The following is a 23,841-nucleotide window of genomic DNA, read 5'->3' on the forward strand; positions in this document are numbered from 1 at the left end:
GTGTGTGTGTAGAGACTCTGTAAAACACTTTAAATATCTGATTACACACTAGAGGTGATTTTATATTACTGCTTTGCTCAGATAAAAAAATCCCAGGATGCACTCGGATGTGGTGAAGGGCGTAAAGAGGAGAATAAATCTCGGGAGTGAGCTGCAGCCCTCCCCCATCTTGTAACCGTGGGCCTTTTGATAACGTCCTCCATTGTGGGTCATTATGGAGGACAACACTGAGTGAGATATACAACCTAACACCACTAGATAGCACTGTTAGCTCAAGCTGATTAAAATCACTGCAGTAACTTCCCATCACACACACACATATACACACATACCATGTATACATCACTTCAGGGGACATTACATTGACTTACATGCATTTCCTGGAGACTTATCCTAACCATAACCAACACATGCCTAACCCTAACCCTTACCCTAATCCTAACCCTAACCAAGTCTTCACCCTAAAATGAATGATTCCCCTCATGGGGACCTCCAATTTGTCCCCATAAGGGAAGCCAGTCCCCACATGTGACTATGTAAACAGATTTAGGTCCCCACAAGTATAGTAATGCTAGACCACACACACACACACACACACACACACACACACACACACACACACACACACACACACACACACACACACACACACCAAGAGAGCCTTGCAATGGATACACAGAGTCTGCAGGGAGAACTAGTAGACATAAAATGCTTTATTATTATGGTTATAGAGGCAAAAGATCTGAGCTGACATTCTATGGCATTGAGTTATAACTGTTTTTTGATGTTTTGTTTTTTGAGATGCACATTATCAGAGGCAACAGGCAAAGGTTACATGTCATGCAAACTAGATAAATAACTCTTTATGTGTACCTTTGCTATAAAGTTAACCATCCACCGGCAATAATGTAGTGCTCTTAGTTAAAAAAGGAAAGAGGAAAAATATACACAGTATGTAAACAGTCAAAGAAATTGCACTTTCTCGGCTTGTTATTAGAAGCCACACTACTGAAAGAGAGCAGAAATGTAACACTGGCAAAACTATTTCACTGTCACTGATTGTCTGACCAAAAAAAGTCAGTTAAAAAAAAGTTATTTAATTCTACACAATAAATCATACAATCATAGTCAATTATTTAGGGACAAATTACTGATACATGTATATTGGTCAGCTGTATAATCCGTTAAAAACATGTTAGTAAAATCATGAAATGATTATTAAGTTGTATGTATTATCCCAATAGTATTGTCATGTATAATACTCATTGTACACGCTACTGCTGATAGGAGGAAAGCAGGTCTCTCTCTATGTACATATACATGAAACTAAACGCTTATGGTTTCTTCCACTAAGTGGATTAACCCAATGTTCCTAAAATGTGAACAATCTACTTTGCAACTGTACAGGAAAATGACCTCCTATCCTCACATATTCACAACTAAAAAAAACACAAGTCCTTATATAGTCCTTATCAGAGAAGATATTGCTTTTAAAGACTGCATGAGAGTTCACTTAGGTACGTACACAAGACAACATGGCACTTCCACAGAGCATTTGGGGCAAATCAATTCTAGTTTTCTCTCCTTTCACCCAAGGACATTCTGATTGTCAATGCTCGGGAGCAAAAACATTCTCAAAGGCAGCCTGAAGTAAACAAAACACTTTTTATCCATCCCTTCCCCAGGAAGCAATACTGAAAATAGTCAACAATAAACATTCCTATCATGAATATACATTTGCCCATCTCTTTAGCAGACAGTGCTCAAGCTGTCCTTTTTTTCAAAAAATAACTTCTTTCTTAAAACCTCATTAGAAATTCTCTTGCAGCAATGCCAAAATTCCTATCACTAAGCCCGCCCCTCCCCTGCCTATTCACTGGTACATAGCAGACGCTGTCTTGGAAAAGTTAAGGAAAACCTACCACTGTCTCTCAACAGCTTTCACTTCTCCTTGTCTCGTTTCCCAAAGGGGCAATGTGACTTTGAAAGCTTAATGAGTAAAAAGAGGGTTCAATTTTGACCTACTTTGGGCCCAGGCTACATTTTTGTTCCCCCAGGCATCTCCTGAGCTCCTCGCGTACCATATATGTCCACTTTCAGTCCGTGACCAATGTCTGTCTTTCCTAGTTTGCTTAAGGTGCCGAAGTAAAAGTGTATGTGTTTATAGTGTGTCCACTCAGCATACATACATACAGTCTTTAGTGTGCTTGATCATCCAGCACTAGTGCAAATTCATATCAGCTGGTCTGTTTCTTTCTTTCATCCGGGACAGTGTATCTCCGTTTCTCTCATCCCTCGCCTCTTGGACAAAAGAAGTGTTGCCATGGTTTCATTCTTGGTGTGATGCCCTTCAGAGTGATCGGTTCACCACACTCATCTGTCAGTGTGTGAGATGTCTTTTTTGCATTTTTCAGCCGCAATAATTCTCCATCCCTCCTCTCCTTTTTCTCGCTTGTTCTCTCTGGCACTACTTCTGTTGATAGCAGTGCTGTGACATCAGTTCCTGTCCATCTGTCCGGTGGTGGGCCTGGTCCCTTTCTCAGAGTGGTCCAACCTACGTAAAACAAGATACTATCAAAAAGACAATGCATATACATCTCTGAGTCACTAGTGTTTCTGTATTCGATGCTCTGCTTACCTCTCAGTTAGCTTATGAATGCTGCAGGGTCAAAAGTAAATCATTCAGCCGTTTTCCTCTCTGTTCTCTGGTGCAGACCTCTTCTTCTGGTTTTTCTTCCTCTCCCTCCTCCTGTTGTCTGTTCTGGGTTTTGGTGGGCTGTAGTGTACAAGTAAACACAATTAATTGCAAAAGCAGATTTTTTATTGATGTGTTTTGTATGTGGGTAGTGCTTCACTCACACAGGGGCTGGCCGTGAGCGAGCTGGAGGTGTCTCGACTCTGATGGTGGGGGTCACTGCTGATAACCGTCCCCTCAATCCCTGCTTCCTGATCTGAGGGGTCAGAGGTCAAACAGTATTGAAAACAGCACATTATTTTGTCATCTGTAATGATGTGATGTTCCGAATTTTCTTTCCTATCTCCAACCAGTCAGTGAGTCTTTGATGGAAATGGTATGGTGTCACTGCTTTAGGAGAAAGTCTGTGGCTTGGTTCATCGACACCAGCGATGGATGATAGAAATGGGGAAACATTTCTGCAGGGTAAAATACTGTGGTTGGAAAACCACTTAGTTTCTGCTGAGTATGATATGGAGAGACAAGCCAAACATGAGGATGACTGTCTGTTAGCAGCACAGCACACACACGCACATCCATGCACACAGAAAAACACACAGCACAGGACACCAGAAGAAATCTATACAGACGTAGAAATTAAAAAGTAAAGAGATCAACACATACACGGATGCATTCACGAACACCTACAGGAACAAAAACTAACACACACACTTGCTTCATGGACCTGACTTGATGTGGCTGTCTTCCTCATCATCGGCTCCATCGCAGGACAGACCTTGTGAGTCCCTCCCCTCTTCCTCCATGTCTCCTTTCCTCTCCCTCTCTATCCTCAGCCGGATCTGTCTGTTTCTCACCATCTCCAAGTTCCTCACCAGGAAGACGTGATGTTTCACCACAAAGCTCCTGGACGGCACACAGGGAGAACCATTAGCTCACTGTCATTGGTTCAGCAACAATGCATCAAGTAGTTTCTCTTGACATTTCCATACCTCTCAACACTGGTCAAAGGCTCCAGGTCGAGGTGAGGGTACAAGCCAGCAGTTTCACTAGAGCTCTCCTGTAAAGAAAGAGGTGAAAGTTTTAACACTAACTAGTTAAATGATGACACCATCTGAGGTTGGTTATATATAAGCCTTGTTTTACAACGCAATTTCAGCCTTAAATACAAAACAAAATTAGACAAAAAACAGATTACTGTTGCTGACCCCTGGTACAAGAAAAAGACTGGAGTAATGTAAACTGTGTAATTAACTAAATCAGCCAAATATTAATACTACTAGGGATTTTGGTCTGCATTTATTATAGCACATAGATCCATTTCTAGGTCAAATGTGGTGGTTTTTGGTTGTTTCTTGTGTTGTAAGCTAGGCTGCAAGCTTTAGCCATCTTTATAAGGATAAAATAACAAGTAGATTTACTTTGTGTGAAAATCAATGGACCATATATATAGATATATATTATGAATGTCTCCTTTAGTTTGTAAACAAATGCAGTGTGTGCTGGGGTGTTGGTAGCCTAGAGGAAAAACTGAAACAAATCTGTTTTGTTTTTGCACCAACAATAATACCACAACTAAACTCTAGGCGTGGAAAAGTTATTTATTTTCTCTTTAAAACTACATTCTTCAATAGAATGAAACAGCCTGGAGGCAGAAGATCTCACCGCTGTCTGATGAGAGGATAAACTCCTCATCTTCAGCTGGCCTGAGTGACAAAGAGAGACAGTAACACAGTCAGTTGCAGTATGAGAGAATGTATCTGATGCATTTACTAAACCTGAAGATAACACATCCAAAACTAGCAACTCACAGTAACGCCGCTTCCTCTTCAGGGGAACAGCAGGCTGACTGTGAAGCTGTGACAACACAAGATGAGAATTACATGCACACTCACTCCACAAATCTCCTTTTATCATAACATTTTATCTCCAACGATGCTTCAAGTTGACTGTCTAACTTCCTGATTCTGTGTTATAGAGCTCTATAGTACCTGATTGTTCTGCCACAGCCACATCACATCATAGGGTAACTGGAAATTCATCCGCTTCAGCCTTAGGTACTTCCCTGGAGGACAAAAAGAGAGTTTGGATGAACTATCACGGCTACAACAACTATATAAATAAACTTGCCTTGCCTTGCCTTACAACAAACTACATCACTATATCCCTTGTCCTTGTACTTACCAACATTTATGGGAGCAGGTAAAAGGCTGTATTCACGCTCATCCCCTGAAGTGTCTTCCATGCTCTCTGTGCACGACTGCTGGGCTTGGGAGGGCGGGCTAGGAAGGAGACACATTGAATACATTAACTAAAAAACTGATAACGTAAAAAAAGTTATTAATTTGTTTTTGAAATCAGTGTACTCACTCTATAGTTTTGTAATCATCAGAGTAAAGACCCGCCCTCAGAAACGTCTTCCCGGGAGGCTCATCTTCGCTCTCCTCTCTTAGGATGGTTTCCGGTGAAGATGGAGCCTGGTCGAGATCTGAATGGCTGAAACATTCAGGTAGGGTGTCACACTCAGGTTTATCCTCAGCGACACTAAAAGGAAAGCATGAAGAGAGAGATAGAAAGATAGAGGAAAAAGAGAAAGAGAGAAAGGCACTGGTTTAGCACACAGTGCTGAAAACAGTGGGTTAATATAGCAATAGTGAGTGGTTGTATTGAATTTCCAAGTCAACCAGCGCAGGTACTTGATAATACATTTGTGAGTGTTTACCTCTGTTGACAGGGAGAGTCACCATGTTTTCTCTTCTGTCGCTTCTTCCTCCTGGCCTGCAGCTCCACTTCAGTCACCTGCTGGATGGTGTCACCTCCTCGTTCTCTCACTGGCCCTTCTTTACTCCCTATTGCTTCTCTACTATCTCTGTTATGTCCTGGCAACTGATCATTTGATGACACGAAGGGAGCTGCAGATGAGTGTGTGGGGGGGGATACAGCAGAGGGCAGTGGGTTCTTTCTGGGCCGTCCTGGCCTTCTCTTTTTTCCTCCTGCCACACTGTCGAGCGTTGGCACATTTTTCTGCTGCCCGCGGCTTCTTGAGTCACCTTGTAAACCTGCAGTCATTGAAATGGAAAGAGGGAGGGGTTGTGCCAGAGAAAGGCAGAAGGGGTGTAAGTGGCATAAAGGAAATGAGACAGATGTGGATCAGCGATTGAGCCAGCAGGAGGTGTGAGGTGAGGCCAGTCTGGGCTGAGTCATGCGGATGGGACACAGATTATGAGTCACAACATTTCCTCTAACAGTTCACTTCTGGGAAATGCATTAAGAAGTGATTTATGTACACACATTCACAGCAAAAAAGAAAAAGAATGGAAAGTTGCATATTTGCTAATGTAAGCATGCACACGTATGCACTCTTCCACTGAAATAGTTTTTGCACATTCAGTTAATGGGTAACACAATCTCAAAAGGCTGAGCAGACAAAGAAAGAGACAAGAAATGTGGATGAGTGTGCCCGTGGTAGGGAGCTGCACCTCAAAACACATGTGTGTTTAGTTAGATGATGAACTTATGTTGAGTGTTTTCCACATCTTTTCAAAACAACATCTTTCCTGCACAAGCTCTGTTTGCCCCCTTTCTGACCTCCGTGCTATTCCTTCCTCAATCCCTCCATCTATCTTTTTGTTCTATTTTCCACAGACCCTGACAAGACTGACCACTCTTTCCTTATTGAATTTTTCCAAGTCAAATAGGCCAGACTTGAAATAGCCAATCTGGTGGTTCACTAATGACTGTGTTCACTGAGTAGCCCAGGGCTGCAACAGCGTGCGGTTCGCTGCAGGCAGAGAAGATTTCAAAGATTTCCTGGAAGTTTCCCATCAAGATGCAGCCCTCCTGCTATAACACTTTCCAAACATTCCAACAGAGAACAGAGTGGTTGCATTTGTGTGTGTGTGTGTGTGTGTGTGTGTGTGTGTGTGTGTGTGTGTGTGTGTATGTGTGTGTGTGTTTGTATGTATTTGACACACGTCTACTGCACAGCAGAGGGAGACTGAAATTGGCTATAAAAAGAATGGAGTCTGATTTCCTCTTAAACACGCTCTAAGCTTTGATGGGTGGCTCAACACCACTTCAGAAAAAAACTGTCTCTATATTGGGAAAACTATTGGTGCCACAATCTCATCTCCACATTGTGCAAGTATAGAAATCTGTCATACTGTGCAAAGAGCCTCTTTGCATAAAACCTATTCACTCAGCCTGCTGTCAAGTTGTGTGTGCTGTTCAATGATCACGATTGATGTTAGATTTTCCATATTATCTATGAATGTATCTTTCTGCCAATGAAATTATAACACAATACATATGAGCATCTTTAAATCAATATTAACAATGTCATAGCATTTATTAATATTGACAGTTTCCAGCACTGCAGTATTTACACAGACGTTAGCACTAATGCTACCATGAGTTCACAGCCGTCAGACAGTCACGTCAGCGCTCATTCATTCCCACATGTATTGATTAACCCATTCATGCACCCTCACCTGTTCCTCTCCTCTCTGTCCATGCTGGCTCCTCCCTCCTCCACGACCTGTCTCCACTTCCTGGATTCCTACCGGCCAATCCGCTGTTCAGACCCCTCCCCCCTGTTGTCACGGCAGCTGATGTGAACAGGTTGGTGTGTGTTGGAGACGGGGATGTCCTGTACAGGTTTGACTCGTCCTCACCGTCTTCTTCTTCTCCATCCGATGCAATCAGTCTGCCTGTATTGAACTCCGCGGAGAAGCCTTTCCAGCTGGGGGATGAATTTCCAAATCCTGTCCCTCCCAGCCCCCCAAATTTCTTCCAACTCTGGCCCAGGCCCCCCCAGCTTCCTCCAAATGAAGATAGGTGAGAGGAGCCCAACCCCAGTGAGGTGAGAGATGTGTGTTTGTACCTTTCTGCTGAGGATGATGATGATGTTGAAGCAGCAGTGGACCCCATTCCTCTCGCCCCTTTCCTTCCTCCTTCTCCTTGACCTAAAATGAACCCTGACCTTGACTTTGAATTGAGCAACACTTCCCTCTCCCTCCTATCTTCCTCCTCATCCTCGGGCAACTCCTCCTCGTCATCCATGTCTCTCTCGCAGTGCCTGTGCCGATGTTTATGTTTGTGTTTGTGTTCGCTCCTCCCACAGCCACAGGAGAGACTGGAGGTGAACCCTGAGCTAAGGTGTGGGCCTCCTCCACTACCTCCCCCCATATCTCCCTCAGCCTCTCCTCCTAAAGCTCCTTCCCTCAGCAACCTGCTCCTCCGCCTGTGGAACCTGGCAGGGTTGAGGAGGAAGTGGGCATGATGGGACTGATGGGGGGAATACTGGTGTGGAGAGGGAAGCTGATAAGAGCTGGGGAGGTGGTGGTAGAGTGTTGTGGCTGGGGGATAGCCGCTATAAAAGCCCATATTATCGATGGTGTCCTGGAACTTTGAAGGGCAACCACATTGCCTGCGGTCTTGCTTCCTGTTGCAATGCAGAGGCTGGCAGGGGTAGAAAGGCTGGGGTGAAAAGGAAGGATTACCAGCGTAAGATGAAGTGTGAGGCGAGTAAAAGCCATTCAGATTTATCCTGAAGATGTTGGAGCGGAGAGAATTTGAGGGGGAGTGGTGACGCCGTCCTCCAGGAGCATTACCACTCCCATCAAAGCCCTGTCCCAGGCCCGTCCGCGCCCAACTACGCCGCCCGATATGGACCTCGCTGAACTGACCGATCAGATCTTCTAACTCGGCCATGAACTCTGGATCCTGCATGTGCAGCTGCTGGTGCTTCTTCTTATGTTTATTTTTCTGCCTCTTCAGTGCATTGTGCCCAAGGCAAGGGTAAAAGTCAGAATGAGTGCACTTGTTGTGTCCTGGGCAGGGGCACAAGCAACTATAGGCCGAGGAACAGTCGTAATCCCTCCGTCTGTGCCTGTGTTTGTCTCTGTGCCGCTCCAGAGTAGAGGAGTTGCTGATGGGGCTTGTGTGTCTTGGCATGAGAGAGAGGGGGGAAGAGACAGGAGAGGGGCGATCCACAAGAGAGGAGAGGTGCTTTTGTCCCCCAAGAATAACTCCTGACCCCTGGCCCAACCTGAACATGCCTCGAACTCCCCTCTTCTCTGCTCGCTCAGAAACACTGTTGTTATCTGTTCCTATCCCACTGTCGCTGGGCAGCGTCTCCTCACTGTGCGACTCACTCCTGGGGGAGGGGGTGGCCTCTTTTAGGTGGCTGGGAGAACCAGGTGTGTGGTGCAGAGCGAGGGTGGGACAGGAGAGCTTACATGACGACTGGTGAAAGGGGAAGTGATGCCTTCCCTGACATGGACAACTCTTCTTCACAAAGGGAGAGAGGGATGAGGAGGAGGGAGGGCGTGGGGAGGTACAGGAGGACGATGGGGAAGGAAGGGAGAAGGAGTGAGGAAAAAGTAGGGAGGATGTTGGTTCTGTGAGGCTTCCTTCACTATAAGGGCTTTGGGCCCCACTGGAGTGTGTGAGAGATGGGGAGGGAAATGGATGAGAGGAAGGGGGCTGGGGTTGGTTAGAGGAGAAGAGACTTGATTCAGAGGATGTGGTAAACAGGGATGATTGAGTGGCGTTCTTGGAATTAAGGTAAGATGTTTGGGCCTTAGGCTTGCGTCCCCGCCTCTTGCCCATGTAGATGGTCCCTCTCTTGCTCACATTGATCTGAGGGCCCAGCTTGCTCCCAAAGGAGGATGACAGGGCTGAGAGTGTGTTCACTGTTGTAGCCTCTATCGATTTACAAATTCCCAGAGACGTCTCGCCATTTGCTGCCTGGCCTGCCCTTCCCTCCTTTCCCACATACCCAGAAAGCATTACTTTGTGAAGCCTCTTCTTTTTTCTTTTCTTCATCTCATTAATCAGCCTCCTGATCTTAAGCTGCCTGTTCCCCTGTTCAGAAGGATGAAAAGTGTTGTTCCTGCGATTCAGTACGTCTCCGCTCTGGTCCACTGGGAGTGGTTGTTTGGGAGGACGGCCACGCTTCTTGGGGCTGGATTTAGACTGAGTGGCACACTGCAGTTTGGGACTTGGCTCTAGCACAGGGGCTTTCTGAACTGCGTCACACCCCAGAAGAGGCACATCAGTAGGGACAGCATTGGGTGAACGTTTAGGGGGAGGTTCATCTAAGCTAGAGCTCGGGGTTTTAGGGCGGCCTCTTTTTCGGGCAGGGGTTATTTGGCATCTGGAAGCATGGTGGCTATGGTCTGATGTGGGGTAACTCTGCTTTGGGGATGAGGGTTTGGTTGCAGAAGAGAGTGGGGGGCAGCTGCTTGTTAAAGAGCTAGACGGAGATGGTCGGGAGTCATCAGTCTGCTGAACGGTGGCCTTGGCAGGAAGGGGGGACTTGGGGTTTTGGGGAAAGCTGTGTAGAGGATTATGTTGGAAATCTGACGGGGCTTCCTGATTTTCTGCCCTCTGAGCCCGTTGCACAAGCTTGGTCCAGCTGGGCCGCCTGGCTTTACGTTTTTTGAGCGGACGGCTGTCCTGCTCTTGGGGGGAGCGAGGGGGAGAAACAGGGGCACGGGCAGAGGGAGTGGGTAAAGAGGGCGGAGCAGAAGAAGAGGGGTGGCTTGGAGGCACATTTGAATGCCTTGAGACATCTTGTTCTTTTGATTTACTGGTGTCACCTGTTGCTGGCTCTGCTTGCTTAACTGGCTTGCAACCGTCATCCGTCTTTTCTCTCTCATCTGGTCTGCCTGGATTGACTATTTTACATGTTTTATCTAGTATACCACTATCAACTGATTCTCCAAATGTATTATCTTCTGTTTGTTGTCTGTCTGGGCTAAGCCTATCCCTTTTTTTGTCAGCCTTTCCTTTTTCAATGTTTAACTCATCCCTCAAAATATCTTCAGTCTTATGTCTTTCATCCTTTTCTTTACTGTGCCTTGATTTCCCTTTATCCTTCCCTTTCTCCTTTTTCTTCTTCTTGCCTTCATCCTTTCTGATCTCACTCTTTGCGGTTTCAGCCTCCAATTTATCTCGTTTAGATTTCTTGTCTTTCCGTTTCTCTTTCTTTGCTTTCCTCTCTTTGTCTCTCTTTTTCTCTAGAGGGGGGTCCTGATCTTTGGATTGGGCAGAGGAGATATCCACAGAGGGGGAGGACTGTGGTTTAGGGGTGGCTGAAGAGGAGGAAGGAGAGTCTGGCCTACTCTTGTTGGACAGGCTGAGTTCTTTATTGGCGCTGATAGAGACTGGAGGTTTTGCCGAAGAGTCCATGGAGGGAACAGAGGAAGAACTACTCTGTTTTCCAACTTTGCTTTTTGACGAGGTGGAAGTGCCAAGGATGCCAGCAGAGCTTTTCCCGTTAGATAGCCCCTTCTGTTTTGTTGTCTGAACCAAACCATTATGTATCTTGGAGGTCTTTCCTTCATTCCTGGTTTCCGGTACAGACGGGACTTGGATGCCTGCGGTGGAAGGAGTGGAGGAAACCGTCTGGTCTATTGTAGGCGAGCAGGGTTTCTGTCCTGCATTGACAGTCTGCCCGTTGGTATTAGGAAGCTTGTCTTTCTTCACTCTCTCAGATGAACCATTTGAGTTCACCTCTGTCTTATCAGCCAGTTTGACAGGAACCTAGAGAGGGCAGACACAACATCTCTGTCATAGACAACAATGGCTGTGGCTTTCACTACTTTTCTGTTGACAACTTTGAAGCACAATGGGGAGGAGACAACCACTGAAATGCTTTTGTTTTTGTCCGCCCATTAAAAGAGAGAGTGAGGACAAAATGACTCAATCAGGCAGAGAAAAAGAGGGCATACTGAAGAGAAGGAGAGTGAGGTGATGGAAACAAGAATGGGGTTGACACAGAAAGGAGAAATACAAAGGCAGAGAGGAAGGGAGTGGGACAGGGACAGGGGGGGGAGTGAAAGATAAATGAGAGCAGGTAGAGAAAAAGAGCGGATGTAAAAATAGAAGAGAGGGACTGATATAGAGAGCCAAGGAGAGACAGAAAGAGAGAGACAGAAAGCCCTGCTATTGGTAGCTATAAATTGCCACTAATACAGATGAGAAGGCTTGACATTTTGTACTTATCCCATCATTTTGGTATGCTGCAGCTTGAGTGGCGTTTTCTGCAGCTAAAGCAATAAGCTTTCCCTTGGGTGATTGTCATAGGGACTGATGGACCAATGTCTGTAATAGCTCCAAGTGGTTGCCGTGCTGTTTTCCTATTTATAGGTCTGTTTCTTTAAATGGGCTACTTAGGTTTCAGTATTGAGACAATAGCTCATTTGACCTTATTACAACTGAGCACAAAGCCGGGCCAATTTGCACCACATAAGCATGTCTGGTAACGAACTGCAAAAACTAAAACAGAGCTGCAGCACATGTGTGCACCACGTTAATCACTAACCCTAACCCTTTACCATTGAAATCAAATACAATTGAGAGTAGGTTCATTTTAACAGCTAACAATATGTTTATCTGTGTGTGGGTGTGTACTTTGCTTACCTGTTTGGCAGACTTGGTTCCTTGGCTGATTATGGCAGGGACCGAGGTTGCCTTGGAAGCTGTGGTAGACGCTGGCTGTGGTGACGATGATAATGATGATGATGATGATGCAAGTGGTGGTGAAGCAGCAGATGCATTTTGTTTGAACGTGGTCTGGACAGCATCCAAGGCTGAGCGTTGATCTCTGGTTGCCTCGACTGGAGTAGAGCTGTTTTTGTTTTGCTGTCCCCCTTCTCCATCTCCCTTTAGCAGTCCCCCCCTGGCTTGCCTCTGATAGGTCCTTATGGTGGGCTTGCAGACGTAGCTTTCCAAGATCTTCGGCGGTTTCTTGGTGCGTTTGGCCTGGAGCCCAATGCGGAGTCGTACATTTCCCTCGGGGCAGCTGGTCTCTCTGCCGGAGATCTGAAGCTGTTGTTGCCCTGTGCTTCCACAGCGGCCCTCGATCAGCAGCTCCAGAACTGCCCCCTTGTCCCCTTCTCTCTTTTTCCCTGATCCTCTCTTCTCCTCCTCCTTCTGCCCAACATCTGCATCACCCTCACCCCATCGCTTTTTCTCTGAAACTTCAGAGTCTTCAGATGCAGAGGTGGGGTCCACAGTGGAGTTTGTGGTTGGAGGGGTTCCCCCCTTCACTCTCTGGTCCATCAGAGAAGTCAGGGGGGGGGAGGCAGGATGCTGTGGGGTTCCCAGTTTAACACTTTTAAATTATCCCGCTGGGGTTATTGGGCTCAAGAGCAAAGAGCCAAATGTAGGTTTAGGTTCCCAAAATAATATCCTGATATAGTCCAAGTCCAGTTGGGCTTTTTATCCAGCGAAGGAATGTCTTTCTCTGGTCCTTTAAGCTTGAACTGAGAAGGAGTTTGAGGGAGAGAAAGAAAAGACAGTGAGACACAGACAGGAAGATAGAGAGGCCAGTGATTAGTCATTTCAGTGAGCTCAGATGCTGAGTCGCAGTAGTACAGGAATCGAAGGGAAAGTACCCTTCCTGCAGGCAGCTGTGGAGAGGTGCTTAAGTCTGCGTCCACAGAGATGATCTCATCATACAGCACCTACAGATCTCCTCACTCAGGGGGGCAATCAGTGCCACAGATTCCCAGAATGTCGGCACTAACTGGAAGAAAGACCTACTCACGTTCTTCAATAACAGCCTCAGCTGGTTTTCTCGAGTAATTTGTAAATAACGGCCGCTCTGAATGATAGCAAATGCTTCCCAAACCTTTTACTTATGCTCACTCCGCCTCCTCTTCCCAAATCAATATATCAATCTATCAGCTCCTGACTAATTCAGTCACTTATCCAGTCCCCTCCCCTTCTCTCCCCACTGTCTTTGCGCCTTCTGTTCTCAGCTACTCCCACAAGCACTCCTCCACCCACCCTTCCCTCTGCTGTACTTTCTTTTCTCTCCGAAACTCCCCTTTTCATGTTGGGCAGAAAGCTTTTGCATGCATTCTCTATTAGTCCCATCTACTCGCTCTCTCTCTCTCTCTTTCCCTCTTTGTCGACCACACAGTGAAATGGTCAACTCACACACTGTATCCATGCTAATCAAAACCATATTTCCTCCTCCACTTCGTTCTTTTCCTCCTCTTCAACCTAAATCCCTCCATTCACAGTCAGACCATTCCCCTCCTCCTCTTTCAGTAGTGGTAACACAAATCCGTAGGAAAGGGTAAAACTTATTTTTGGAAAGGAGTGCAAATTCTTCCTCCTCCCATTGCTTCCTCTTAGTCAAGTAAGCTTTTCATTGACCCCATTGTAAATTGCCTTTTATGTGACATTATAGCAAGAAACCCAGCCTAAAAAAACATTCTCCTCGGCGAAAAAAAAACGTTCACTCTCCCTCGACCTCTGTTCAGCCTAGTTTTTAAACATATCTAAAGGAAGCAGCATCTTCTGTCATGCTTCCTTCATTATATTCACTCGCTCATTAAGGGAGAACATCATCCATTTTCTAATAAAACACACCCGCCTAGCATTCTTTCAGTCCTCTCATGAGAGCGTCTTATGAAATAGCTCATCTGTCTCTCAACGCCCCGAACTGCCTACTTAAACTTACAAAAGCATCTCAGATAATGTTTTCATTTAAGAGCTCAGTGGGCTATCTCTCCTGCCTCTTGGTCCCTCCACACCCAAACCCTTTCCTTGAATCATTCGAAGCTCGAATAAACATCTGTTCCAGTAACTCTTATGTAACAGTTTTGAAAAGCATTTCCGATGCCAAACCTCCTCACAATCAAATAAAATGAGCACAGAGATGGACAGTGTTCCTCTTTAAAAAACTGCAGCCTCTTTTCATGACCTCTACTCCCAAGGCCCGACTTGCATGAAGAAGAAGATACAGGCATGAGAAGAAGCTTCACTCCTGTGGGTGATACTCATGTTGTGCAAAGTGAAGAAGAGCCAAAGTAAGGAATAAGAGTGGCAGGTTTTCAAACCCATTCAATAACAGTCAAAGTGCATACGTATAGCTTGTTATACTCTCCAGAGTTATACCTCTCAAACATAACTCAAAATTATTCCAACATTAGACTAGAAGCTATTTCCAGTGACAGGATGATGGGTGGACTTGACACTGCAGTCAGTGTGGGTTCCTCTGTGGCTATAAGGCGATGATTAAATCATGATAATGGCCCTCCATATTTCCAGCCATCATCACCATCCCATGACAGTGTTATCATCAATAACTACAACACCATTATCCTCTGCCTGACAACAGCAGGAGCACAGAAACCCTGCTGGAAATTAGGGCTGCTGTGATGGCATCTTAAAATACTAAAGCCACACTCCACAGATACAGGGAAGTTTCTCACGTGGGTCTCTCTTTCTCACACACACACACTTTTTAGTGTATTTTAAGTGTGTTGATCGTACATTGTGTACCTAGGTCGCAGCTGCGTAGGTTGACAGATGTTGCTACTGTAGATACAGTATGGGCGGCAGTGGGGGTGTTACCGCACTTGAGCAACCTCTCTCTGGTTTACTGAGGACGTCAACAGGGGCTTCCTTCTCAAAAATGACTTTGCGCATCTCTGAAAAATCACTATCCGCCTGATGCTGTCGCACTTACAATTGATACACACATGCACGTGTTGTTGTTGTCGTCACTCCTATCTCCAGAAATAAAAAATAAAACACGTTTAAGCGTCCTGAAATATGCACAAATTGAAAGTCAACATGGAAGTGGGGTAGCGTCAAAATGTGTGCTCGTGGTGTTATTAATGTGGATTAGTCCTCGAGCCACCTTTTCCTCTCTTCTATCTGTCCTCTGCCAGCCCTTCTGCTGGTGTCAGCAACATTGAAATAAGAAATATCACCGTGCACGGAGAACAGGGGGAGAAACATACTCGGCAACAAGGGGATCAAATTAGCGCAACGTGGATGCACACAATTACAAGTAACCTACAATGCTAAGAGCTCGCTGTTGATGACAGGCCTGCACACATTAATACAGACTGCCATGGAAATCTGTAATAAGGCTACGTAGGCTACTCACCCGAGAGCGCGTCCCGGAGCCAACTGCGTTTCGGCATGAGGTTAAGGTGTTGCTGTCCTGCTCCCCCCTTCAGCAATCCGGAGGTTTCTGGCGCATTAGATGTTGCTTTGATTACATAACGAAGACAAGCAGAGGTTAAAACACCTCCTAAAACCGAGTTTAAGGCTCATCGGAGCTCGGAGCCGACTGTGCAACAACATTGGCGCGGGTGTTTTCATAATCATACAGTCGACCGATCGGCGCGTCTCCGCAGCTAGGTGGCGGACTGGTTACACTCCTATGGTTACACTACAGAGGCTCTTGTTTTTGCCCACTTCTTTCGGGAAAGTTACATCGCTCCCTTCCAGTCATAATGGCTCAGATTGTGCTCACACAAGCTGTTAACGTGTCCGGATGACGGGGCTGCAGCAGCGTGTGTGCGGGGTTACAGGCTGTGACATATAGAAGTGCGGGAATGCATTGCGTGGCCATTTTCGTGTGGCCAGAGGAGGAGATAAAATACAGCACAGGATCTCATTGCGGTTCATAACAGGCGATTGGGGAGGGCTATTTAGACTTAATAAAATGGCGACGACTTGTCTAAAGTGGGCTGCTGGTAGGAATTTGGGGAGCAGCTCAAAAGTTGTGTCGCTGTACGTAATATGGGATGGCTCTAGTGGGGGAGGAAGGAAAGGCAGGCTGGAGGGAAGCACTTATTCCAAAGTTAATACATGAGAGCTGTTTATTATGCATCAGTTAAACAGGAAATATGAATCCCAAACTACAAACAATGTTTTATTCACAGGAATGACAACATCATATGTGACATAAACATAATATATAATTATGTACAGCACTTTGGCTCGACCAAAAATCGTTGTTAAATGTGCTCTATAAATAAAACCTGATTTGATAGGCTACCAGTTTTAACTATGTGTTTAAGTGAACCTACAAATATTATATGAAAATCGACCTAGTTATATCATTCATGATGATTTTAATAATAATATCACTTTCATTATTTGTAGCCTATAGCTTGTGCTTTTGTGTTATTTAAAAATGTATTTAGTGATAATGGTAACTGTTTTCAGGATAGACACTACAGCTTGGTGAACCAATGTGAACCTTTAGGATCTTATTGGCCCCATTTTCTCCTGTTTTCCATGCATTGTTTACACTACTGTGTACAATTATAAAAGACATATTAAGTGCACACTACAGATTAGCTTAATCGTGAATAAAGCCTCTAGTAAACAACCTTTCTGAGGGTTTGCTGCTGTAAGCACAATATGTTTAATGTTATGGAAATGAAAAACACACTTATGTAAGAATGTGCACAAAAGACACTTGCTCCTCAGACTAAAGTTTTGTATTACTCCCTCTAAAAGAAAGACACATTTTTATTTTAAATAGACATGTACAACATGGCAGACATACATGTACTACACATAATGGTACAGAAAAACTACAATAAAAGTAAATTGAAATAACATTTTAAAATAACATAATTTGGATAAATAAACTTTAAAAAAATCTAAATTTACAAAAACTTGAAAAGAATCTCAGAATCATTTAGTGCTAATAAGAGTCTTTATAATATTTGAATTCACAAAACAATCCAGTAAAATGGGGGAGGATAACTGATGGTATTCTGGATTTACATTTGTAAATGTTACTTTGTATAAATAATACGTTTATGTGTTATTCTGTATCATATTCAAGAGATATATAATGACATTTTAATGTGTCAAACTGACAAACTCCATTTTCCTCAGTTGTTGTCGCCTGGCTCGCAGCGTCTTATTGGCTAAAAATAATTGTGATGGCGTGACGTCACTTCCTGCTGTGAGCTGCATGATGGCGGTGCCCATGACAGATCTGGCACATTGACTTTAACTGGAGGTGTGCAGCTTACCCTCTCTTTAAAACACTTCAGCGACATTTATCAGTAGATGAGCTAAACCGAAATCCTCGTCAGTGAATGTTGTTGAACTCAACAGCAGGTAAAGTTGCGCTTTAAATAACTCCTAGCATTGCTAATGTTTCCTGATAGGTTCCACAGCTAAGTTAGCTGTTAGCTTAGTGTTTACGCAAGGTTAGAGGACACTGCTGTCTTATGCACACTGTCCTCTTCTTTGGCTCTCCCCTTTATCTTAACTTAAATGCATGTCGTATTTCTTGTTTCAGATCATGGCTCTTCAAAGACTGTCCTTCAGACTACGGCAAACGGTAAGCTCACTGTTAACAGGAGGTTTAAGATAAAGGAGAAGATGCAGCCAGGAGCTGGACAGTATATGATTCAAAATACTTTTTTGATATATAGTTTTGACCTGGCTCAGCTGCTCTGTTTTATATATTGATGGTTGTGACGATTAACTGATCCATTACATAGGCCTAGATGTGTTCGTCTTTGTAGGGTGCATTACTTGCTCTCATAAATGTATGAGAGCAAGAAGAATATAACTTACACACATCATATTATGGGCTCAGAACAGTCTCATAATACACACATACACACAGGAGGATCCTTTTGCGGATCATGAAATACAAGTGTGAATCCTTCTGTGTGCATGTGTGTATTATGAGACTGTTCTGAGCCCATATCAATGAACTAGCACAACCATTGTTTTACCAATGTTGTTAAAAGAGCTATTCATGGGAATTATAGCTCCCATAGTAAGGTTAACATGTCCTTAAAAAATTGATAACGAATATCTAGCTAACCAACATTTAGAACACACTTTGTCATTTGGCACATGTACCATCCAGAGCAGTACTTTATGTCAAGAAAGCATTTCATTTCAAACCTTTATTTACCCAGGTGTATCCCATTGAGATAATTGATCTCTTTTTCAAGGGAGACCTGCTCTAGTAGGTTCCACATGAAACATGTGAAACATGTCATTTGTACATAAAAACTCCTTTACCTGTTCACTCACTAGGCGTTCAAGAACCTTAGCCAGAACTGATAATTTAGAGATGGGCCTATAGTTATTTAATAAAGTGGCCTCCCCTCCTTTTAGTAGAGGCAGGACATACGCTGACTTCCACAATTTTGGGAATTGTGTTAGTGCTGAGGGAGAGGTTAAAAAGAGTAGTGAGAGGTGGAGCAATAAAATCTGCAGCTATCTTTAAAAAGAAAGGTTCTACGTTGTCCGGGCCAGCCGGTTTCTTAGGATCTAACTTGGTTAAAACTTCACGAACAACATCAACAGTATAAGGAGTAAAACTAAAAGGGTTTTCCAAAACACGTTTTTCAGAGTCACAGACTGTAGTGTTCACAGAAGCAGAGTTAGTGACAGAATCAAACAGAGAACCACAGGACACAAAATGCTCATTAAAACAATTTAACATAGTGGCCCTGTCCGATATAGTGCCAGATGCTGTGGTAATGCACGGAGGTAGCTCATTACGGATATCACCCGTGGATATCGATTTTATGGCTTTCCAACATTTTCCAGGATTATTCAGGTTCTTTGTGGTTACTGATAGATAGTACTTTGATTTAGCACTTTGGATTTGCGATGTATCAGCATCACCTGTGTGCTCTTCTATTTATTTCCCATGATACTCTTGTATATTCCTGCAAATACTCCCAATATATCTAAGTCTGATCTACATGAATGTAGATCATAGCACATGTTTACACACAAGCCGTTTGACTTGGCTCACCTTTTGCTAAAGGTTCACCGTCGCTCTATTAAGGTGTTGTACTTTATCTTTAATTGGGCGGTTTCTGATATAATGAGTTTTGACACGTATCTATTAAATACCATGTATTCTGTTTGGATAATTTTTCAGTTTTCTCTTTTTTTTAAACAGTGTCTTGATGGCCCATGTGGGCAAGGCACCTGATGTAAAGCATTTTAATACAAATATTTACTATATTAAATGTTTACAGGTAACACATGTTCGGTCCCTTCACACCAGTGGCTGTGGGCAGCAGCAGCAGGCGGCTGAGGCTGTAGAGTCAGAACCTGAGCCGCTCTCAGTATTCAGAACACGAGAGAATGATCCGGTAAGCAGACCTGGTTTTACTCGTCATAATGCTCACCTGCAGGGGAATAGCAGCTAACCTGCTTAGTTGAATCAGATTTGTTTGTAGAAGCAGTTGTCTGTACATTTGAATGATTTCAGTTGCCATGCTTACGGCCCTTTTCTTTCCAGGCATGTCATTCAGAGCAGCATATGGGACAGTATTACACACTGCCCTCCACACACATCCGCACCCTGTTTCCTCATGGTCTCCCAGGGCGCTATCAACAACAGGTATGTGCTTGTGTCTATGCATGCACATTATTTTTAAACGTACGGTGTTTTTGTGACTTTTTTGTAAGATGTACTCTAAAGAGAAATTGTCATGCATTTTTTTTTTTTTAGCTAAAGACGTTCAATGAAGCCTGTATGATGGTGAGGAAGCCTTCTCTCGAGGTCATCTCTTACCTGAAGAAAACAGACTTCAGCAAACCTTCGCTGCGATATTTATTCTGTATCCTTTACAACACAAACTCCCACTCACTCAGATAATCATGCTCTTCTTCTCTTGATGTTCTGATTAACCTGTTGTTAACCTTAATCAAGTTGTTCAGATGGGTTGAATGGCACTGGGAAGACAATGTCTCTCTGTCACACAGTCCACTACTGCTACACACAGGGATGGCTGGTGCTGCATGTTCCTGATGGTAAGACTAACACAAACACATACTAGTGGATCAACTGCTGCCTCTGTACAGAAAGTATCAACAGTGACTCTTCTATGTCTTCTGTGTTTTTTCTAATACAGCTCACATCTGGATGAAGAACTGTAAGGAGCTGATGCCTTCATCCTATAACGACACTCGCTTTGATCAGCCTTTACAGGCCTCTGAGTGGTTACGCAACTTCAGAATCACAAACGAGCCCTTCCTCTCAAAGGTAATTATTTTCTGTGCTTTAATGAACATCAGTCATTAGACACTATTTATACAGGCTGCAATTTTACAATACGAACTTGATGACTGAGTATACATAGTCAAAATGAAGGCTTGTAAGTATAACAAAATGTGTCACAAAACCAAGCATGTAGGCATTTATAAGCTTTAAATGAGCCGGGACTGCATCTCACAGCAGTTTAGGTCACATGCTGATACACATTAGGCCATTAAACCTAAGCTTTATGACACCACCTGCATTTACCCACATGTACTGCTGTAAAAGCACTGTGTCTTTGCGTGGAGCAGGAGCAATATAACAGCATGATATGTTAGAGGTTTATTATTGGTGGAGAACATTTGATACTTTAATGTATTGGGATGGAGGATGTTAGGTACTTAAGTGTTCTTTACAGTGTAAAAATGAATATCAATAAAGAAGTCTAGTTTCCTACATTGATTATGGTTGGGTTGTAATATAAATTAATGTATTTGGCATCATGGAACAAACTAAAAGATTGCTAGCTTTATGTGAAAAAAACATTAAAGACCTGGTTCATGAAGTAAAATGAGGAGCTAGCCCATGCACGCATATTCAATGAAACTGTTTTCTTTGTCCCAGATAAAGACAAAGCAGCGCTATGTGTGGACAAAGAGAGAGTCTACTGAGGAGGGGAGTTTACTAGGACAGCTGGTGGATCAGGTGAGCTTCCTCACACATTTCTTTGGCTCTAAATATTGTTTTGTGTTCATTTGAAATGTGATTTATCTTAATATATGAGACATTTTCATCAGTTTGTTGTATTTTCTGTCTGTTACCTATTCTTCCCTTCTTGTGCCCTACCGATATCCCCACAGGGAGTCATTAAAATGTCATCTCTCATGTTGCCTGTGCTTAGCGGTGATCAATAGCCAATGAACTGAGCATGGAGATGGATCAGCACAATATTTTTGGACCATAGTCCCTGACAAAGGCAGAAAAAAGCAGTAGATTTATGTTCAGTCTGTGAATTTTAACACCTTCCAATCACTCATCTTGCTCTCTACTTCTCCTCCCTAATAAGGAAACAATGAGATATTAGTGCTGTCCTAATTTGTCTGTCTTGTCACAAAAACGAATTTGTGGTCTCTGTTGAAGGCTGTAAATAGATCTGATATTAATAGCCACCTGACAGCACATTATTAGAACAAAAAGTTCAGTTGTGTTATGTTAGTAACTGCTTTATGGATATCATACAACTATTTGTACCCATGCAGTAGTACTATCCAAGACCTGTAAACTTGCTTTGATGTGTCACTTTGGTGTAGTGGGCCCTTTAGTTGCTTTTAATAGAATTTCATCAGGGGTCTGATGGTATTTTCTGTAGGGTATATCTCGTGTGAAGAGCAGCAGCGACGTGGTGGGGGCGGTGTTGAAGGAGCTGAGGCTGCAGAGCGGGCAGCCGGAGTCAGACTTCCGCATGGCCGTGGCTGTGGACGGTGTCAACGGCCTGTGGGGAAGATCCACCATCAAGAAGAAGGATAAGAGTCCAGTAAGGAAACACAAGAACAATCCTGTCACGCCTCATATTTGTCTTTTTTCAGTTTGGACTGATTAGAGGTGTTGCCTGTTCTCTTTTCACCATCATCAGGTGGAATCAGACGAGCTGACTTTGGTTTACAACCTGAAGAAGCTGCTGACAAAGGACTGGGTGAGCAGAAAGCACTAAAGACCATGCATAAGAATATTGTGTTTGTATTAGTATTTAGTTCCCAGTTGACATATACTCTCTTTGGCTCAGACTGGAGGCGCCATCATCACCACTCTGTCTCAGACGGGGTCTCTCTACACTTCGAAATTTGACTACTTGCCTCAAGAGCTGCTGGGAGAGGTCAGAGAACATTTTAATGTACATTGCTTAGCTCTTGTACTCACGCTCTGACAGAAGATGAGTCTTACTTTCTTTCTAACTTTGGTCATTTGTCGGGTAAATATCAAACCTGGCCTTTTGACTGCTTCACTCCTCAGAACTAGTGAGCTAAAGTCGTTTAAGATTTAGGATTTAAATAAATTGATGCACACAGCAGACAATTGGACACCATTTAAACTGTATCATAGAAGGGTCATATAACAATCTTGCCACTTCACCCAAATAGAACATAATGTGATGTTATAAATTATAATTGCATAATGTTAATTAATTTAGCCTTTATTTCTTGACAAATGATCAAAAATTATATTAAAATAGTTTCAAGATGCAATTATCTGCTAATACTCAACTTTGATTATATAATGATGAATGTCTCTATGTTAAATACAGTAACTGGGCCTGTGGTGCATTATGAACAATGATAAATGTGTTCAAAGTTGTTGATTTATTGCATCTAAAAAGTGATATTTTCTGATAATGTTAGAGATTGATGTTCTGGATGTTGACTCCCTGTGTGTTTTGCTCTTCAGAGAGGGTTTGACAGCATGGACCCGTTCCTCCCGGTGTCGGTGCCCAACTACAGCGAGAAGGAGTTTGAGAGCTGTTACCTCTACTGGATGGACCGCCAGTGGCTGCAGCATCCACAGAGTGAGTGATCCTACTGTGGATGTTTATCTACATATGAAAATATGTTTATGTGATGTTTAGTAACTCTAAATTATGTTCTTCCCCCTCTTCAGGTCGAACAGAGGAAGGAAAGAAAGAAATCATCTTTCTGTGCAACAGAAATCCATCAATGATGGACAGAATTTGTGCCTCCCTATAAAGACCTGAATCACTCTCTCACACACAAATAAATATCTCTCACACACACACACACACAAATATAAATCACAAGCATACACACACACAAATATCACACCCATCAATACCAGTGTCGTAAATACATGAATATACAAATGTCCGTGTCCATAATATCTATAAAATATGATGCATGTGTGTTTCTTTGATAATAAAATGTTGAATAATATAAAAAAGTACTTTGTTGTTTAATTAAAGGAAGTTGGATAATAACTTGGCATCAGTTTAAAACTGTAAATTCAAAATGCGGTCTTAATTTTCAATTACCTCAGTATTTAGTATTCAGACATAAGATAGATGCCATGGAAAATATCATGTCTAGGACTATGGATTTGAAAAGCCTCCTTTTATTAGAGAAACATGTTAAATCTGCCACCTAGTTATGACAGTTTATTTTTGTTATTGAGTTGGGAAGCTAGGAGGGAAATTAGTGCAGAAATACTTGTAAACCCATATTTTCAAACGTACAATGTTTTACTTTGACAAAGCTATTACAATACGAATACATAGGTTGTATAATATACTTAAATATACACGGAATAGCATACGTAATGTCTTTGTTAACTTCAA

General features: G+C 43.3%; 2 protein-coding genes across 9 annotated transcripts; one reads left to right on the plus strand and one right to left on the minus strand.

Annotated features, from left to right (window-relative positions):
• Positions 1–692: 692 nt before the first annotated feature.
• LOC117540997 (histone-lysine N-methyltransferase ASH1L-like) lies at positions 693–16,164 on the minus strand. Of its 8 annotated transcripts, XM_034208027.1 has the most exons (14): positions 15,612–16,163; positions 12,122–12,966; positions 7,183–11,242; positions 5,415–5,751; positions 5,063–5,236; positions 4,877–4,974; positions 4,684–4,757; positions 4,504–4,549; positions 4,358–4,398; positions 3,685–3,752; positions 3,420–3,598; positions 2,860–2,951; positions 2,639–2,776; positions 693–2,554 (listed from the first exon to the last, which is right to left on the minus strand). In XM_034208027.1, exons 2-13 carry the CDS (start codon positions 12,761–12,763, stop codon positions 2,651–2,653), a joined length of 5,937 nt encoding a protein of 1,978 aa, XP_034063918.1. In that variant the 5' UTR covers positions 12,764–12,966; positions 15,612–16,163; the 3' UTR covers positions 693–2,554; positions 2,639–2,650. The 8 variants fall into 8 exon arrangements, 5 of the variants coding, with proteins under 5 accessions (XP_034063918.1, XP_034063917.1, XP_034063914.1 ...); XR_004568250.1 differs by having other exon boundaries at positions 3,407–3,598; positions 4,358–4,549; positions 15,612–16,164; XM_034208026.1 differs by having other exon boundaries at positions 4,358–4,549; positions 5,063–5,188; positions 15,612–16,164.
• Positions 16,165–17,420: 1,256 nt separating this feature from the next.
• dap3 (death associated protein 3) lies at positions 17,421–23,447 on the plus strand. Its single transcript, XM_034208039.1, has 13 exons — positions 17,421–17,593; positions 17,778–17,819; positions 19,492–19,608; positions 19,758–19,859; positions 19,971–20,079; positions 20,180–20,272; positions 20,374–20,504; positions 21,123–21,203; positions 21,868–22,032; positions 22,132–22,191; positions 22,282–22,371; positions 22,941–23,058; positions 23,151–23,447. The coding sequence occupies exons 2-13, from the start codon at positions 17,781–17,783 to the stop codon at positions 23,234–23,236; spliced, it is 1,191 nt and encodes a 396-aa protein (XP_034063930.1). The 5' UTR covers positions 17,421–17,593; positions 17,778–17,780; the 3' UTR covers positions 23,237–23,447.
• Positions 23,448–23,841: the final 394 nt, after the last annotated feature.

Source organism: Gymnodraco acuticeps, unplaced genomic scaffold, assembly GCF_902827175.1.
Source record: "Gymnodraco acuticeps unplaced genomic scaffold, fGymAcu1.1, whole genome shotgun sequence".
Lineage (NCBI taxonomy): Eukaryota > Metazoa > Chordata > Actinopteri > Perciformes > Bathydraconidae > Gymnodraco > Gymnodraco acuticeps.

Bases quoted from the DNA above. Each gene is read 5' to 3' on its own strand.
- dap3 (XM_034208039.1), top strand. From the start codon at position 17,781: ATGGCTCTTCAAAGACTGTCCTTCAGACTACGGCAAACG. The intron at 20,273-20,373 runs GTAAGACTAACA...TTTCTAATACAG, and splicing joins GGTGCTGCATGTTCCTGATG to CTCACATCTGGATGAAGAAC. The intron at 22,372-22,940 runs GTCAGAGAACAT...TTTGCTCTTCAG, and splicing joins CTCAAGAGCTGCTGGGAGAG to AGAGGGTTTGACAGCATGGA.
- LOC117540997 (XM_034208023.1), bottom strand. From the start codon at position 12,763: ATGGACCAGAGAGTGAAGGGGGGAACCCCTCCAACCACAAACTCCACT. The intron at 11,243-12,121 runs GTAAGCAAAGTA...TGCCCTCTCTAG, and splicing joins GAACCAAGTCTGCCAAACAG to GTTCCTGTCAAACTGGCTGA. The intron at 5,237-5,414 runs GTAAACACTCAC...CTTTCCTTTTAG, and splicing joins GACTCTCCCTGTCAACAGAG to TGTCGCTGAGGATAAACCTG.